Source organism: Oncorhynchus mykiss, chromosome 5, assembly GCF_057628025.1.
Source record: "Oncorhynchus mykiss isolate SJ-2025 chromosome 5, ASM5762802v1, whole genome shotgun sequence".
NCBI lineage: Eukaryota > Metazoa > Chordata > Actinopteri > Salmoniformes > Salmonidae > Oncorhynchus > Oncorhynchus mykiss.
The window spans coordinates 85683337-85701371 of record NC_143026.1 but is presented as its reverse complement, the minus strand read 5'-3'; the positions used below and the strand labels follow the sequence as shown (position 1 = coordinate 85701371).

Sequence of the window (18035 nt, the reverse complement as noted above, 5' to 3'; positions counted from 1 at the left end):
ATTGAACCCTGTGGCACCCCCATAGAGACTGCCAGAAGTCCGGACAACAGGCCCTCTGATTTTGACACACTGAACTCTGTCAGAGAAGAGGTTGGTGAACCAGGCGAGGCAGTCATTTGAGAAACCAAGGCTATTGAGTCTGTGGATAAGAATGCGGTGATTGACAGAGTCGAAAGCCTTGGCCAGGATGATGAATACAGCTGCACAGTACTGTCTTTTATCGATGGCAGTTATGATATCGTTTAGGACCTTGAGCGTGGCTGAGGTGCACCCATGACCAGCTCGGAAACCAGATTGCATAGTGGAGAAGGTACGGTGGGATTCAAAATGGTCGGTGATTTCTTTGTTAACTTGGCTTTCGAAGATTTTAGAAAGGCAGGGCAGGATGGATATAGGTCTATAACAGTTTGGGTCTTGAGTGTCTCCCCCTTTAAAGAGGGGGATGACCGCGGCAGCTTTCCAATCTTTGGGGATCTCAGACGATACGAAAGAGAGGTTGAATAGGCTAGTAATAGGGGTTGCAACAATTTTGCTGATTATTTTAAAAAGAGAGGGTCCAGATTGTCAAGCCCAGCTGATTTGTAGGGATTCAGATTTTGCAGCTCTTTCAGAACATCAGCTGTTGGCCGGGGTAGGGGTAGCCAGGTGGAAAGCTTGGCCAGCCGTAGAAAAATGCTTATTGAAATGATCGATTATCATAGATTTATCGGTGGTGACAGGGTTTCCTATCCTCAGTGTGGTGGGCAGACGGGAAGAGGTGCTCTTATTCTCCATGGACTTTATAGTGTCCCAAAACTTTTTGGAATTAGTGCTACAGGATGCAAATTTCTGTTTGAAAAAGCTAAATGATGGTCATGAATAAATGTTATCACAAAAAATAATGAAACCATGTATAACTAAGGCACTGAGTTATTGGTCCCACTCAAAATGAACAACAAATGATGAATGTTTTATTACAACTACACACTGTATATGATTCACAAAATAAATTATAACTACATGAAGGGTCCTTACAACTGATAGTTAGCCAAATTTGGCATAACCCTTTTGCTACACTTAATATATTCTGAATTACTAATTAATGGTTTATGAAGCATCTTATATAGGAATTATAAAGGGTTTATGAAGGCTTCATTATTACACCATAGTGGGACTGAGGTGTTGATAGTGGCCAACACTATAGCAAGTCCTCTGACTAGCAGGTGACTACATTTCATACAATATAAGATACTTTACACCTCTATGTAATAGGACAAACCTCTTATTTGGAATCATGAAGAGCCCATGATCATTTCCTGCCCCTAAAAGAAAGATCATAGTAATTCAATTCAATTCAAATGTATTTATATAGCCCTTCGTACATCAGCTGATATCTCAAAGTGCTGTACAGAAACCCAGCCTAAAACCCCAAACAGCAAGCAATGCAGGTGTAGAAGCACGGTGGCTAGGAAAAACTCCCTACAAAGGCCAAAACCTAGGAAGAAACCTAGAGAGGAACCAGGCTATGTGGGGTGGCCAGTCCTGTTCTGGCTGTGCCGGGTGGAGATTATAACAGAACATGGCCAAGATGTTCAAATGTTCATAAATGACCAGCATGGTCCAATAATAATAAGGCAGAACAGTTGAAACTGGAGCAGCAGCACGGCCAGGTGGACTGGGGACAGCAAGGAGTCATCATGTCAGGTAGTCCTGAGGCATGGTCCTAGGGCTCAGGTCCTCCGAGAGAGAGAAAGAAAGAGAGAAAGAGAGAATTAGAGAGAGCACACTTAAATTCACACAGGACACCGAATAGGACAGCAGAAGTACTCCAGATATAACAAACTGACCCTAGCCCCCCGACACAAACTACTGCAGCATAAATACTGGAGGCTGAGACAGGAGGGGTCAGGAGACATTGTGGCCCCATCCGAGGACACCCCCGGACAGGGCCAAACAGGAAGGATATAACCCCACCCACTTTGTCAAAGCACAGCCCCCACACCACTAGAGGGATATCTTCAACCACCAACTTACCATCCTGAGACAAGGCAGAGTATAGCCCACAAAGATCTCCGCCACGGCACAACCCAATGGGGGGGGGGGGGGCAACCCAGTACTTATTTCTTTATTATAGTTTAATTATTTAGGCGACCTATTGTGACCATGGTCTATATTCCAAGGGAGACCTGCATGACAAAACCAAGAAACTACACAATCAAGGCAGGATCATAGGATACACACAAAGAAAAACACAAAAAACTATTATCATAAAAAACAACCCAGTTCCTCATCAAAGAGATCCTCTACCAACAATCTGAATTGCCCAAAAGGCACCAGTGCATCCAACTGAGTATTCTGAAGATTGTTCCATAAGTGAGGTGCCCAGAAACTAAAAGCTATAGGCTCAAAATTGTAATCCATTGTGCTAAATCAGGTATTCCCAAACTGGGGTACGTGTACCTGCAATGCCGTCAGGGGTACGCCAAATAATAAGTGATTCACATAAAAAAAAATATGTAGCCAAACGTAGCAGCTGCTCATTGCGTTTGCTCGAAAATGTATTAATGGTTTAAAAAAGTAAGGCCGGTGTCCATGGAGACACATACCAGCTCTACTGGTAGTACTGCTACTTCCAGCAGTACTACACCTGCACCTGTCGATGACACAAGTTGTTCTGCTTCCACGAGCACATCCAATGCTAACATCAGTAATTCTACATTTGTTGTCAGCCCAGATAGCATGGACACAGACAATTGTGAATCTGATGCAGCCGAAGAGCTACTGCCCCCTTACCCGGGAAAGCACCGAACAACAGATAGGGACATTAGACCATCGAAGAGGCGCAAATATGATGAGAACTACATTGATTTGGTGTTCACTTATATTGGGAGTAGTCACTTTCCTCAGCCACAGTGTGCTTTATGTGCAAAAGTACTATCTCACAACATTCACTATTGGGCAGACATATAGAAACAAAACATGCCAATTTGAAAAATAAGCCACAGGAGTATTTTGAGCAAGAATTAAGACGACTTTCGAATAGTAAGACACGTATAAAAGCAACAGATACCATTAACAAGAAGGGTAGAAACATTTTATATGGTGAGCTACCAAGTGGCTAGGACAGGCAAGCCCCATACTATTGTGGAGGACTTAATTCTTTCTGCTTTCGCGGATATGGCTGGGACAATGCTGGGGGAAAAGGCCCCAAAAACTATACAGATAATCCATTCATCAAACAACACCGTTTCACGACGCATCAGTGACATGGCAAGAGATGTTTTGAAACAATTACTGCTTCACATACAAGCCAGTGAATTCTATGTGTTACAGCTGGATGAGTCAACAGACGTGGCGGGCTTGGCACAGCTCCTGGTATATGTCCATTACGTTTATGGGGGGTCAATTAAGGAAGACATCCTCTTCTGCAAACCACTGGAAACCAGGACAACAGGAGAGGATATTTTTAAAGAACTGGACAGCTTTGTGACATCAAATGACTTTGGTGGTCAAGATGTGTTGGTATCTGTACTGATGGCACAAAAGCCATGACAGGGAGACATAGGGGAGTGGTGACGCACGTGAAAGCAGTTGCTCCCGACACCACTTGGGTACACTGCAGCATCCACCGAGAGGCTCTTGCTGCCAAGGGAATGCCTGACAGCTTGAAAGACTTTGGATACTACAGTGAAAATGGTTCACTTTTAAAGCAAGGCCCCTGAACTCTTCTGTATTTTCTGCATTATGCAATGATATGGGCAGCAACCATAGAACGCTTTTACAACATACATAAGTGTGCTGGTTATCAATGGGCAAAGTATTGATGTAATTTTTTAAATTGAGAGACGAGCTTAAAGTTTTCTTTACTGACCATCATTTTCACTTGTTTGACCGCTTGCATGATGACGAGTTTCTCACACGACTGGCCTATCTGGGTGATGTTTTTTTCCTATCTGGGTGATGTTTTTTTCGCCTGAATAATCTGCATCTAGGATTACATGGACTCTCCGTAACTATATTCAATGTGCGGGACAAAATTGAGGCTATGATTAAGAAGTTGGAGCTCTTCTCTGTCTGCATTAACAAGGTCAACACACAGGTCTTTCCATCATTGTATGATTTTTGTGTGCAAATTAACTCAAGCTTACAGACAATGTCAAATGTGATATTCCGAAGCACCTGAATGAGTTAGGTGTGCAATTACACAGGTAATTCCCGAAACGGATGACAAACAACTGGATTCGTTATCCCTTTCATGCCCTGCCTCCAGTCCACTTACCGATATCTGAACAAGAGAGCGTCATCAAACTTGCAACAAGCGGTTCTGTGAAAATTAAATGTAATCAGAAGCCACTGACAGATTTCTGGATAGGGCTGCGCTCAGAGTATCCTGCCTTCGTAAATCTCACTGTTAAGACACTGACGCCCTTTGCAACCACGTATCTATGTGAGAGTGGATTCTCTGCCCTCACTAGCATGAAAACTAAATACAGGCACAGACTGTGTGTGGAAAATGATTTAAGACTGAGACTATCTCCAATGCAACCCAACATTGCAGAGTTATGTGCATCCTTTCAAGCACACCCTTCTCATTAACCTGTAGTGAGTTATTCGCAAATGTCAATGAACAAATAAGGTTTAAATGTAAGATGGCTAAATAAAGAGCAAAATGATTGATTATTATTATATTGTTATTTGTGCCCTGTTCCAATAAGAGCTATTTGTCACTTTCCACGAGCCGGGTTGTGACAAAAACTCACACTCATTCTTATGTTTAAATGTATCGTATAGTGTGTGTGTGTGGCAGGCTTACAATGGTGTCAAAAAAACAATATTTGAGATTGCGCTGATCCTGGTGCTAGAGGGGGTACGCAGCTGGAGTTTGAATATTTGAAGGGGTACTGGAATATAAAAAGTTTGGGAACCACTGTGCTAAATGAATACATGATGATTGTGAGAAAAACCAATCTATTTTAGAAATATTGAAATCATTCAACATAACACATTGAAATATACCACATAGTAGCGCATAGGCTGCAATTACACAGGCTGACCAATTCTGATATTTTTTTCCACTAATTGATCTTTGACCAATCAGATAACTCTGAAAAAGGTTTGCTGTGAAAAGATCTGATGTGATTGGTCAAAAGACCAATTAGGGGGAAAATAAATATCAGAATTGGGCTGCCTGTGTAAACCAATCAAATTTATTTTATATAGCCCTTCGTACATCAGCTGATATCTCAAAGTGCTGTACAGAAACCCAGCCTAAAACCCCAAACAGCAAGCAATGCAGGTGAAGAAGCACGGTGGCTAGGAAAAACTCCCTAGAAAGGCCAAAACCTAGGAAGAAACCTAGAGAGGAACCAGGCTATGTGGGGTGGCCAGTCCTCTTCTGGCTGTGCCGGGTGGAGATTATAACAAAACATGGTCAAGATGTTCAAATGTTCATAAATGACCAGCATGGTCGAATAATAATAAGGCAGAATAGTTGAAACTGACGCAGGCATTGTGGCATCTATGGATGCGTTTAGACAGGCAGCCCAATAACGATCTTTGTTTCACTAACGGGTCTTTTGACCAATCAAATCAGCCCTGAATAAGATCTGATGTGATTTCTCAAAAGACCAATTACTGGAAAAAATATCATAACAGTCTAAACGTAGCCTAAGTGGAAATGAAAAAGTCACAGTGTGGTGAGAACAAATCAAATGTAAATACTGAACATAACATAGGTGTGTGACAAATCATGAAGGGGATGCATTGATTATTATGCAACCAAACTGATACAGAAGCACGGAGAGAGATACCAGCCTGCTGTATCCTTCCAATAGAGCTGAGCCACCCAGTCTTTTTCTCATCCCTCCCTCGTTCCCTGCCTGCGCCGCTATCTTCTCATGACACCTCTGTGCCCAGGGCGATCAGGAGGAAAGCTGGCCCCATTTGGGGCCTACTGATTGGTTCCCACCTAGTATGTGCACTTTAGCTCAAAATAATCCAGAACACCTTTTGTATTTGACTGCCTTGTATACTAAACTAATCAGGATCCTGCAGTCATTGTGAACAATGGGATTGGTAGGAGCAATAGGTTTTTCTTTAGTATTGGTATCTCTAACACAGGTAAATATATATTTTTCTTGGAATATACTTTTTTTGTGTGCAAACTGTTTTGTGTGCAGAAATAACTTTATATTATATTGTTTTGTCAAATGAATGTTGGAGTATAATTAACTTATTTTGGCTGTTTTTCAGATATCATACACAAAAGCACAAGGTAAGTCTCCAGCTATATCGTTAGTTGATGGACTTTGAATAAAGGGAAGATGTGGATGTCAAGCAGTCAATAATGTTTATTTATTCATAATATTTTTTTATACGATTCTGTGCTCAAATGTTCAATATACAGAAAAAGTGTAACTGAAAGATTTGACACAATTTAGGGGAGATTAACTTGAAAACGTATTGTCATCCCCTCAGGCAATGATGCGTGATAGAGTATTGAGATATTTACTGATTTACTCATCAATCAATTCTACTAGGCTATTCTCTCCTAGATACCTTTTTTTCTATTGAATTTTACTCAAACTTCTCTCTCTCTCTTTCAGTATGCAATATTACATCAATAACATCTCCAGCTGCGTCAGCACTTCTGGTGAAATGGAACAAATACACTGGAGCAACAAATTACTTTTTGGACCTTCGGGTAATAAATGCGACAGATATAGCACCTGTAGTGATAACGCTACCAGCTACCAGTACGGAAAAACTGGTCCAGGGCCTGAGACCTGGAACCTTGTATAGTGTTACGGTCAAAGTGTTCCAGTTCTACTATGTTATGTGCTTGAAAACACAAGTGGCCAAAACAGGTAAGTATCATTCTCCACCGGAAAGCAAAGTTGTGATAAACATGAATTTTAACCAGTAAACTCAAATATTTCATTTAAAAAACGTGTGTTATTTATCAAGCCTAGTCTTAGGCCCACCATGGCAACAAATATTTTCCAAATAAATGTTTTGCAGATTTACGCATGGACTTTTGCGCATGGACTGGTCTACTGAGCAATATTCTAGAAATTCTAATAATAGCTTACGTTGCCCCCTCTTGTTACTATTTTAGTTCCCGAGACCTCTCAGATAACCTCCTCAAGGGCATTATCAAGTACTTCAATCCAAATAGAATGGGTGCGCGTGTACACCGCGGACCATTATCACCTGTTGATGGAGTCAAAGACCATGGTAGAGAGGCTTAATTTGACCTTCACCAACATGAGCGCTGTGGTCCAAAACCTACAGCCATCAACCGTCTACGACTGTTACATCTACACCGCAAACCAAGCTGGTCTTGGAGCGAGAAGCAGAGTGAGGACCATTTCTACCTGTGAGTTAACTATTTTACCTCGATTAACTTTAGACTACATTCTGGTTGTGGGTAAACTGGTTGTAAATGCGAGGTCTAAAGAATTTTAAAGGCAGCGTACTCTAGCTTAAATGTTTAACGTTTCACTTTTAGCTTTATACTTAAGGCATTCAGCCCTCAACTAGCCAACCACAGGTGAACTCTAGTCAGCGGTCCATTATAGGCCTACATGACCGTTCATTTGTCCCTCCACAGTGATCCAACCGCCAAAGGGAGTTACAGCCAACCAGATTGGAAATAGTTCAGTGCGCCTGTTCTGGCAGCCAGTGGAAAAGGTTATTCTTTACGAGGTGACGGTTACCGACCTGGATGAACCAGACCACGCACTGTTCAAGACAAAAGTGTTCCAAAACCAACTGGACATAAGGGATATCCTGCCATGTTCCTCTTATCAGATATCAGTGGCTTCTGTCAACACCTTACTGGAGCCAGGAGAGCCTACTGAATACACATATACTACAAACAGTGAGTAAGCTTTTATAATCCGTTTTAAAATGAGTCATTACTGTCCGATAAACTAGGTATTTTCAGACCTTCTGTATATATATATATATTTTTTTAAATGTAACAGTAAACATTTCCTCAAAAAGGTTTCTCCTTTGCACTGAACTGATAGCCAATAAGTAAATATGTCATTTTCAAGTAGGCAAGCACCGAATGATCCTCACATTCACATGAACCAAATCCAGTACTTATGAAAGCATTATATGTCATTTTCAGCATTAAGTGCTGTGATGTCCATATCCGTGGAGTACAGCTGTACCAGTGGCACAGCCATGGTGTCCTGGGCCAGAGTGTTCGGAGCAGACTCGTACAGAGCAGTTGCTACCGGCAGTGGCAGGACCGTCCTGTCCTGCACCTCTCAGGGCACAGAGTGCCAGATCACAGGGGTGGGCTGCGGAGATGACTACATGGTGCAGGTCACCGCTGTGTCCAAGAGCTGTGAGAGCAAAGTAAACGCCACCTCACACTTTGCCACAGGTAAGGACACTGAGACCAAGGAGGCATACTTTTGGACAGGTGAGACAGTGAGACACTTTTGACATACGTAGGACACCTGGAGACAGGTGAGACACAGTGACACAGGTGGGACACTGATTGAGAAAAGGGAAACACCAGGACCCACAATAAAGTGGACCCACAATAAGACAGAGGACGACAGAATGGAGGGCAACAAACATTCTAGAAGGCTGAACGAATGGCACTCTTACACTTCTGACCCTTGAATCCCTCCAACCGGACACACAGCCATGCTCTCCCCTACTGTAGGCTACAGCTTAACCAACATCCTATCTCTCACTCCTGAGGCTGCATTGTGTACCAGGGCTTAGCTGCTGCAGATCAAGGGCAACAAACAACTGTTGTTCCTCACAGGATGTACAGTACACCCACTGTACAAGTGATGTGTCCAACAAAGTGCTTTACCTGAATTCACTTCTTACATCAGATTTGATACATATTACAGTTCACATATGATGACAATACAACATAGTGTATAATGCAAAGTTGTAAACAGCCTTTCTTTTGCTGTTTTTGTCAGGATAATATCGGAGGTCAAATGGGAATAGTTTTTTCCCTTCCTGCTTTTCCATGGTCCTCTATGTCTGTTTATTTCTTATTCACGTCGACACAGACCACACCCACACATTACTGCATAGGCATCATCCTTGAGAACTAGGTCCTCTATTGAGCTGCAAAGTCATGTTATATTATATTCTGTAACCTATTTTAGAGAAAAGCAGTCCCTTTGTAGAACTATATACCCCAGTGGTTTGCTGTAATCTTAAACATCAGGGTTTTTATGTTTCTCCCTTTTCTCTCTCTTCTCCCATTCTTCACTCTCTCTCTCCCTCACTCTCACCCTCTCATATTTCTCTCTCGTTTTCCCTCTACCACTCTCTCCCTCCCTCCTCCCTCTCTCTCCCTCTCGCAGTCCCCTGTCCTCCAAAGAATCTCAACCTGTACCGTGAGTGTTCCAGCAACGTGATCATCTTCTCCTGGGCTGCCACCAACAACACGGCTCACTACAGGGCCAAGGCCGTGGACTCAGAGGGAGAAAACATGGACTGTATGACCTTAGACACTTCCTGTTTCTTCACCAACACTGTGTGTGGCCGTCGCTACACCTTCACTGTCTACTCTGTCAGTAGCGGGTGCAACAGCCAGGCCAGCCCACCAGTAGCAGTCCGCACCGGTACGACCACAGACACACTCACAGGCTGCTTCTGAAATGGCAACTTAGTCCCTATATAGTACGTTTTACATTTTAGACATTTACCAGGCCCTCTTATCCAGAGCGACTTACAGGTAATGCATTCATCTTAAGATACTGTAGCTAGGTGAGACAACCATAAGTAGAACTTTTGACAAGGGCCCATAGTTTTTTCATTATGAGAATATAGTAGACTATAGTAGACTATATAGACTATAATATAGTAGACTATAGTGGTCAGCTTTTTGCTCACCAACACCTGACCGCAATTGCTAATAACCCATCCGCAACCGCCCGACTATATGTGATAAAGTGAAACTCTGAGGCCGCACCCAAACCTAAACCACTAATATAGAAAATGCACTGTAAACTAGTCAGAGACAGATGAATGTTTTTTTGACAGGGGGTGCAGGATTTTCTTTTGCCTGATTTAGATATGTTTATGCTTATAATTTCCAACATTTTGGTCGGCTATTTGTTAGTCAACTGGTCTATAATTAGATACATACAGCTTCTCTCCTGTCATTATATGTTGCCCTAGAAGACTAAATAAACCCCTGCTCACCAGAATAATGTCATAAATCGATAGAATGAATGATTCAAACAAGTTGACATCGGTAAAGTTCTTTCTCTCTGTCATCTCTGATTCTTTCGCAGAGTAAAGACGTTTAGGGACTGGGGAGAAAATGCAATAATCCAACCACAAGAAACGGGAAAGATTTTCTGTGCAAAATGTCCAAATGTTTGACCTGTTCTAAGGAAATAGAAAGCTGTGAAAACAACCCAACATGTTTCTGATAAGATTTCAGTTAGTCTTGGATGCATATTTTATGTGGTTGAAATACTATCAGCTTTTATGATGCTGATAAAGATAGCACCTCAACAGACAGTATCTAACTGCACATTCACATTCTCTCAAGATGATGAAAGAAAGAAATGATATTTCTCCATTAAATAAATTGCCTACATTTGCTGTATAATTTCACTGGAAGAAATGTTTAATTCTGCAGGAGTTAATAGTGAGGCTATGTGAGAGGTTATAGACCTACAGTCAGTGTCCAGATTTTGTTTTCCATTTAACCCATCTGAACAGGCTACAGTTCCCTTGACATTCCATAGGCCTATTTGAAGTCCCAGTCTTGTGACTGCGGAATTTGTATAGCGTCTCACAATCATCACACATAACACTGCTATCATCCTCTTTTACCACTTCAACAAATCTTTCCCAAACATTACTTTTCTGTCTCTCCCCTTATTTTCAACTCTCCATTTCGCAGCTTTTCTCTTATTGAATTAAACTTCGACATTGTCTTTTTTGACTCCGTGAATCGAGGTGAACTTTTTCTAACTCTTCCCAAAAGCATTTGGAATGTTGGATATTTGGTGCACGTACAGTTAGGCCCTAAAGCGTAGGCTTATGCACGAATGCTAGATTGCATAAAATAATGAAAGATAAACCTCAATGTAGCCTATTGATATAAATTGCACAAAAATTATACATTTAAGGATTTGTTCAGTTATTGTTTTCTCTTTATTTAACCCACCAATCCTTCATCCACACAATATTTCATGACCCTAAACCCGCCCGCCCCACGGCTATAACAGCGGGGACTGCGAGTTATAAATCAACCCACGCATTGCTAGTAGACTACACTCATATGCTGTATGATTAGGATGACAACTGGCGCTGTGTGGGACACTCTAGCCTAGCGTCTGATCACGAAGTTCTAAAGTGAGAGGACCAGTAGGCTTTAGCTCCAGTTTTAGCACCTTGACTATCCATGACTTGATTGGACTGCACTTCGAAAACCTAGAAACGCCCCTCCTACTGATCTATAAGGATCATATAATTAGCAAAATAAAGAAACATGGTTTTTGACAACAATTTAATGTACACGCTTAGAAAAAAGGGTTCCGAAAGCATTCTACATGGAACCCAAAAGGGTTCTACCTGGAACCAACCAGGTTTATTCAAAGGGTTCTCCTAGGATGACAGCCAAAGAACCCTTTCTAAGATTGTAATTTACAAAACTACAATGCTTGTGAAATAATAATAACTTGAGTGGGAATCAAATCAAATTTATTTATAAAGCCCTTCTTACATCAGCTGATATCTCAAAGTGCTGTACAGAAACCCAGCCTAAAACCACAAACTGCAAGCAATGCAGGTGTAGAAGCACGGTGGCTAGGAAAAACTCCCTAGAAAGGATATAACCTAGGAAGAAACCTAGAGAGGAATCAGGCTATGAGGGGTGGCCCGTCCTCTTCTGCCTGTGCCGGGTGGAGATTAACAGAACATGGCCAAGATGTTAACATTTTCACAGATGACCAGCAGGGTCAAATAATAATAATCACAGTGGTTGTCAAGGGTGCAACAGGTCAGCACCTCAGGAGTAAATGTCAGTTGGCTTTTCGTAGCCGATCATTCAGAGTATCTCTACCACTCCTGCTGTCTCTAGAGAGTTGAAAACAGCAGGTCTGGGACAGGTAGCACGTCCGGTGAACAGGTCAGGGTTCCATAGCCGCAGACAGAACAGTTGAAACTGGAGCAGCAGCACGGCCAGGTGGACTGGAGACAGCAAGGGGTCATCAGGCCAGGTAGTCCTGAGGCATGGTCCTAGTGCTCAGGTCCTCCAAGAGAGAGAAAGAAAGAATTAGAGAGATCATACTTAAATTCACACAGCAACTAACAGCAACTCTTTATCATCCCTCTCCAGCCCCCTGTATGCCTCAGAACTTGTTATCCTCAACCGACTGTCGGTCTGATGTCCTGACCAGCACATGGGACCGTGCCGAGGGGGCTCTGGCCTACACGGTTGAGGCATGGGGAAACAAGGATGAAAGCAACCGCTACAACTGCAGCTCCTTCACCAACACCTGTGCCATACCCTCGGTGCATTGTGGGGAGAGTTTAACCATGTACATCACAGCTTTCGATGACAACTGCCCCAGCTACAGGACTCTGGGACAGGTGGCTGAGACAGGTGAGACATGGTCAACTCTTCACTGCCAGTAAATGACATACATTAAATGCACATTATTTTTTTCTAGCCATTACCCTCCACTGAATTCATTAGCCATATTTATGTGACTTTCATGCATGGTTTTCACACCTGGCTCAATAAGCTTATCTTGAAGGGAAAAGCCATTAAGCAGTGTATATTGTTCAACTGGGGCATTCACTACCCTTGTAACTAACTAGTACCAAACCACACACACACACACACACTCAACTGAATGTTCCCTCCCCGCTGCAGTTCCCTGCGCTCCTCAGAACGTTTCAGCAGCAATGTACTGTGGATCCGACTCCATCACTCTGAACTGGCAGGTTTCCTACGGCTCTCTGTTCTACATCGCCACAGCAATGGATGACGCTGGCGTGGTTCACACCTGTAACTCCATGGATACCAAGTGTCAGATCAAGGGCCTCCGCTGCAGCTCCACCTACAACGCCTTCGTCACCGCAACCAACCTCAAGTGCAACAGCTCCGACAGCGAGATAGTCACCATAGAGACAGGCATGTTACTGTCAATCAGATGTATTTATTAAGCCCTTTTTACATCAGCAGTTGTCACAAAGTGCTTTTACTGCTCTGCTCTCTCCAGTTTGGGGACAGGCAGGCTGGTGATGAGTTCTAAATAGTTTTATAATAATAATGGTAATAATAATGATAGTTTTATTACACAGGAAGTAGTAGTAGTCTTGTTATTCCGTGCCTTTTGAGCAAGCCTACTATACAGCTCAATAAATACATGATTTCCAAACTGTTATTTGCCATGTTTATATGAGTGTTGAGTGTCTCTCACATCACATGATCCCCTCTCCCTCCCCCTCCAGCCCCCTGCCTTCCGGACCACATCGAGGCCTTCCTCGACTGTGCGGCGAACCACGCTCTGATTGTCTGGCAGGGCCATCACAGTATACTCTCCTACACAGCCACCATTGAGGACACAGAGGGAGGCCTTCTCAGCTGCAGCACCACAGGGAACAACTGCACTGTCCCCAGCCTGAAGTGTGGCCAGCTCTACTCTGTCTCCGTCATGCACCACGACGGCATCTGCCCCAGCATACCCTCCCAGGCCATCACCATGGAGTCAGGTAGGAACCTTCACCATTAACAGTACACACAATACTAGCCCTAATTGAAGAATTTAGCAACCGCCAAATCCTTAATCCAACAACTAGAGTCAGGTAGGGCATCTCTATGACTTATATGCAACTTACTCAACCTAACACTTATTGATTCAATCCTACTCAGTTTTGACTTTAGTCCCCAAACCTCTCCACAGTTATATGACCCCTAGATTTAACCATAACCCTGATACACTTCTATTTTAGTATACTACTGTACATACTGCATGTCTTTGGTCAAACTTACCTCCTCTTTTCTCCATCACTCTCTCTCTCTCTCTCCAGTCCCATGCGGGCCTGCCAACATACAAACTGAGATGGATTGTGGGTCTGGAACGCTGACGGTGAGCTGGGACACGTCGCTGCGTGCGTTAGGTTACACCACCATCATCTCCCATGGCAACAGAGAGCAGGTGACCTGTAACTCCACGGCAACCAGCTGTAGCGTGGACACACTGGACTGTGGAGAGGAGTATGTTGTGGAGGTTATGTCTGTTAACAGATCCTGCCTCTCTATGCCCAGTCAGGCCATGGTCATCAGGGAAGGTGAGACAGGATATAACTAGTTTGTGAAATAAATTCAGTTTCATTCCATTGAGTTCCAGCTGTTTGAACGATCTCTATCAAAATACTACTCAATTTTCAATCAGGTAGACCAACAATGGACGAAAAAGGCGTTATATAAAGTAACTTTCCAATATTGCTCAACTCAAATTCAAGGATGTCAGAACTTGTATAACTGATCAATTACTCTATATAAACTGTGAGAATCAATTTTTCTCGTCTTCCTCCCCTCTCAGTGCCCTGTGTGCCCACTAACGTGACAGCGCACCGTACCTGTGGAGAGAGCCCTGTAGCCGTCACCTGGGACGCCAGCCGTGGGGCCAAGGTCTACACTGCCATCGCCATGGGCAACAGCGGCCACCGTACGGAGTGCACGTCCAACGACACCACCTGTAGTCTGGAGGATCTGCTGTGTGGTCAGACGTACAGCCTCAGTGTATTGGCTATGGACGACGCCTGCTCCAGCACCGAGAGCAGCATGGTCACCCTACAGACAGGTGAAGACAGAGTAATAAACAGTGGGGTTGATGTGATATGTTTCTGGGTTAAGCAATCAATCAATCAAGCAACCTGCTTGAGTCGGGAAAAGTCGGGAAAAGCCATGAACATTATTATTATTATTTTGTAAGACGCAGTAATGTGCATTTGGAGTCATATTCTCAACAAAACCACGTCGGCTATTTCAGCAACACCCTTGCTGACAGGTGTATAAAATTGAGCACACAGTCATGCAATCACCAAAGACAAACATTGGCAGTAGAATGGCCTTACTGAAGAGCTCAGTGATGTTCAAAGTGGCACCGTCATAGGATGCCACCTTTCCAACAAGTCAGTTCGTCAAATTTCTGCCCTGCTAGAGCTGCCCTTCTCAACTGTAAGTGCTGTTATTGTGAAGTGGAAACGTGTAGGAGCAACAATGGCTCAGCCACGAAGTGGTAGGCCACACAAGCTCACAGAACGGGACCGGCGAGTGCTGAAGCTCGTAGCATGTAAAGATTGTCTGTGCACGGTTGCAACACTCACGACAGAGTTCCAAACTGCCTCTGAAAGCAACGTCAGCACAATAACTGTTCGGTTTCCATGGCCGTGCAGCCGCACACAAGCCTAAGATCACCATGCTCAATGCCAAGCGTCGGCTGGAGTGGTGTTAAGCTCGCCACCATTGGACTCAGTGGAAACGCATTCTCTGGCGTGATGAATCAAGCTTCACCATCTGGCAGTCCAACGGACGAATCTGAGTTTGGCGGATGCCAGGAGAACACTACCTGCCCAAATACATAGTGCCAACTGTAAAGTTTGGTGGGGGAGGAATAATGGTGTGGGGCTGTTTTTCATGGTTCAGGCTAGACCCCTTAGCTCCAGGGAAGGGAAATCTTAACGCTACAGCATACAATGACATTCTGGTCTGCACAGAGCCCTGACCTCAACCCCATCGAACACCTTTGGGGTGAATTGGAACGCTGACTGCACTAGTATGTGGACACCCCAACAACAGTGCCTGACCTCACTAAAGCTTCTTGTGGCTGAATGGAAGGAAGCAAGTCCTCACAGCAATGTTCCAACATATAGTGGAAAGCCTTCCCAGAAGAGTGGAGGCTGTTATAACTGCAAAAGGGGACCAACTCAATATTTATGCCCATGATTTTGGAATGAGATGATCGACGAGGTGTCCACATACATATTTATAGGCATAGGTTTTTATATACATAGGTGTATCTCAAAGCATAAGGCTAACTACATTACACAGAGCCACAATCCAAGTCAGACCATAACCTCTTTCTCTCCTCCTCCCCTCCTACAGTGCCTTGTCCTCCCACCCACGTCTCCAGCTGGGTGGACTGTGGCAGTAACACAGCCTCCCTCTCCTGGGATGCCAGCCCCAACGCCATCTCCTACTCTGGCAGTGCGGTGGGCACAGATGGGCACAGTGTGAGCTGTGGCGCTGCCACCCCAGGGTGCCAGATGGCTGGGCTGCACTGTGGTCAGGAGTATGTCTTCACTGTGTCTGCCTCTGATGGTAGCTGTGAGAGCCCCGAGAGTAACACGTTCACACAGGAGACAGGTGAGAGAGACAGAGACAGCGTCTTCTTCTTCTGTTCAGTTAGAGATGATATTACGGACCATCTTTTCTTCCTCTACTATCTAATACTACTACTACTACTTACCAACTACTACTGCTATTACTGCTACTACTACGGGTACTACTACTACTTACTACTATAACTACTACTACTACTGCTAATCTTTCAACTTCCTCTCACATTCCCCTTTGCTACAGTACTAAACATTCAAAAGTGATTTTCTACTCCATTTGATCTAAATGAGTATTCTTCCTCTCCCTGTCAGCCCCCTGTGCCCCCCAGAGTGTAGTGAACAGTCTGTTCTGCAGGACAAACACTCTGAGCGTCAGCTGGGCCCCTGCAGCTATCGCCCTGAACAACAGCGTCACCGCCATGGCTGGAGATGGTACTGCACTCTCCTGCACAACAGAGGGCTCCACCTGCGAGCTGGACGGGCTACAGTGTGGACAACAATACACTGTTGCCGTGACAGCCACCAGCAGCAACTGTACCGGAACTACCAGCGCACCACAGACAGTCCAGACAGGTGTGTTTTCTGTCTATCATTGCAGATGGAGAGTCTTATCATAGGTATTTAAAGATAGAGCAGCTGTACTGTACTGTATACTGTTATTACACAGAACTCACACTTTCTGCACTTTCTGCTCGCTCTCTCTCTCTCACTCGCTCTCTCTCTCGCCCCCCCCCCCCCCCACCCCCCTCTCTCTCTCCCTCTATCCTCAGTGCCATGTGTTCCCTCCAATGTGCATGGGGTTGTGGGCTGTGCCTCTAACACCCTGCAGGCCTCTTGGGATGCCACGGATGGGGCTCACGCTTACATTTCCACAGTGACTGGGCCAGACAGTTACACCTCGACGTGCTCTACCGCCAACCTGACTTGTTTCTTCACCGGCCTGGAGTGTGCCAAGGAGTACAGCGTCAGCGTGGTTGCCAAAGACGACCAGTGCAACAGCTCTGTCAGCGTTGACGTCTCAGTGGCAACAGGTAAGCCCAGAGAAGATAATATAAGATAATATAATCATCCATGTATTACCTTGTTTTAAAATTACATTGATGTACAAAAACCCTCTCTGACCCTGTTGCACAGTATCCTACAAATTGGTCCTTGGAGCTGGATATGAACAAGCAACCTATAGGCCAGGGATCATCAACTAGATTCAGCCGCGACTGGATTTATTTTTTGAGCGGATGGTCGGGGGGCTGGAACATAATTGCAAATAATTAGAAGGCAAATTGATTGCAAGAAGCCCAAACAGATATAATGTTTGATTAAAACATAATCATTTCAAAACTTGCTGACATTTGTATACAGTCATGTTTCTCTCTATTATGTGTGGGAATACTTGGGAACAGATTTCTTCAATTAAAATCACTTGGAGTCTATTATGTCCAACAACAACAAAAAATTGCTAATAAAAACACATTTGGCCCACGGCCCGCCAGTTGGGGTACCCTGCTATAGGCTTTGACTAGGCGTATTCCCCAAAACATGTGTAAACATACTGTGAGCACATTATCAGGTCATGTGACCAGTAAGAAAAAAGTATGAAAATGTATGAACTCAAGTCGCTCTGGATAAGAGTGTCTGCTAAATGATTAAAATGTTAAATGTTAATATGTTCTCTGACCCTGTCTGTGACCCCGTCCCAA

At 43.9% G+C, this 18035-nt stretch overlaps 1 protein-coding gene across 1 annotated transcript in view; it reads left to right on the top strand.

Annotated features, from left to right (window-relative positions):
* Window positions 1-5811: 5811 nt before the first annotated feature.
* fndc7b (fibronectin type III domain containing 7b) overlaps window positions 5812-18035 on the top strand; it is a 47809-nt gene continuing 35585 nt past the window's right edge. The window contains exons 1-15 of the mRNA XM_090236172.1: window positions 5812-6099; window positions 6232-6253; window positions 6585-6845; window positions 7097-7357; window positions 7592-7861; window positions 8117-8377; window positions 9330-9590; window positions 12326-12592; window positions 12866-13126; window positions 13447-13707; window positions 14026-14286; window positions 14541-14801; window positions 16106-16366; window positions 16651-16911; window positions 17109-17369. Of these exons, the coding sequence (XP_090092298.1) occupies window positions 6046-6099; window positions 6232-6253; window positions 6585-6845; window positions 7097-7357; window positions 7592-7861; window positions 8117-8377; window positions 9330-9590; window positions 12326-12592; window positions 12866-13126; window positions 13447-13707; window positions 14026-14286; window positions 14541-14801; window positions 16106-16366; window positions 16651-16911; window positions 17109-17369 (3484 nt within the window). The 5' untranslated portion in view covers window positions 5812-6045. The remainder of the gene's footprint in view (window positions 6100-6231; window positions 6254-6584; window positions 6846-7096; window positions 7358-7591; window positions 7862-8116; window positions 8378-9329; window positions 9591-12325; window positions 12593-12865; window positions 13127-13446; window positions 13708-14025; window positions 14287-14540; window positions 14802-16105; window positions 16367-16650; window positions 16912-17108; window positions 17370-18035) is intronic.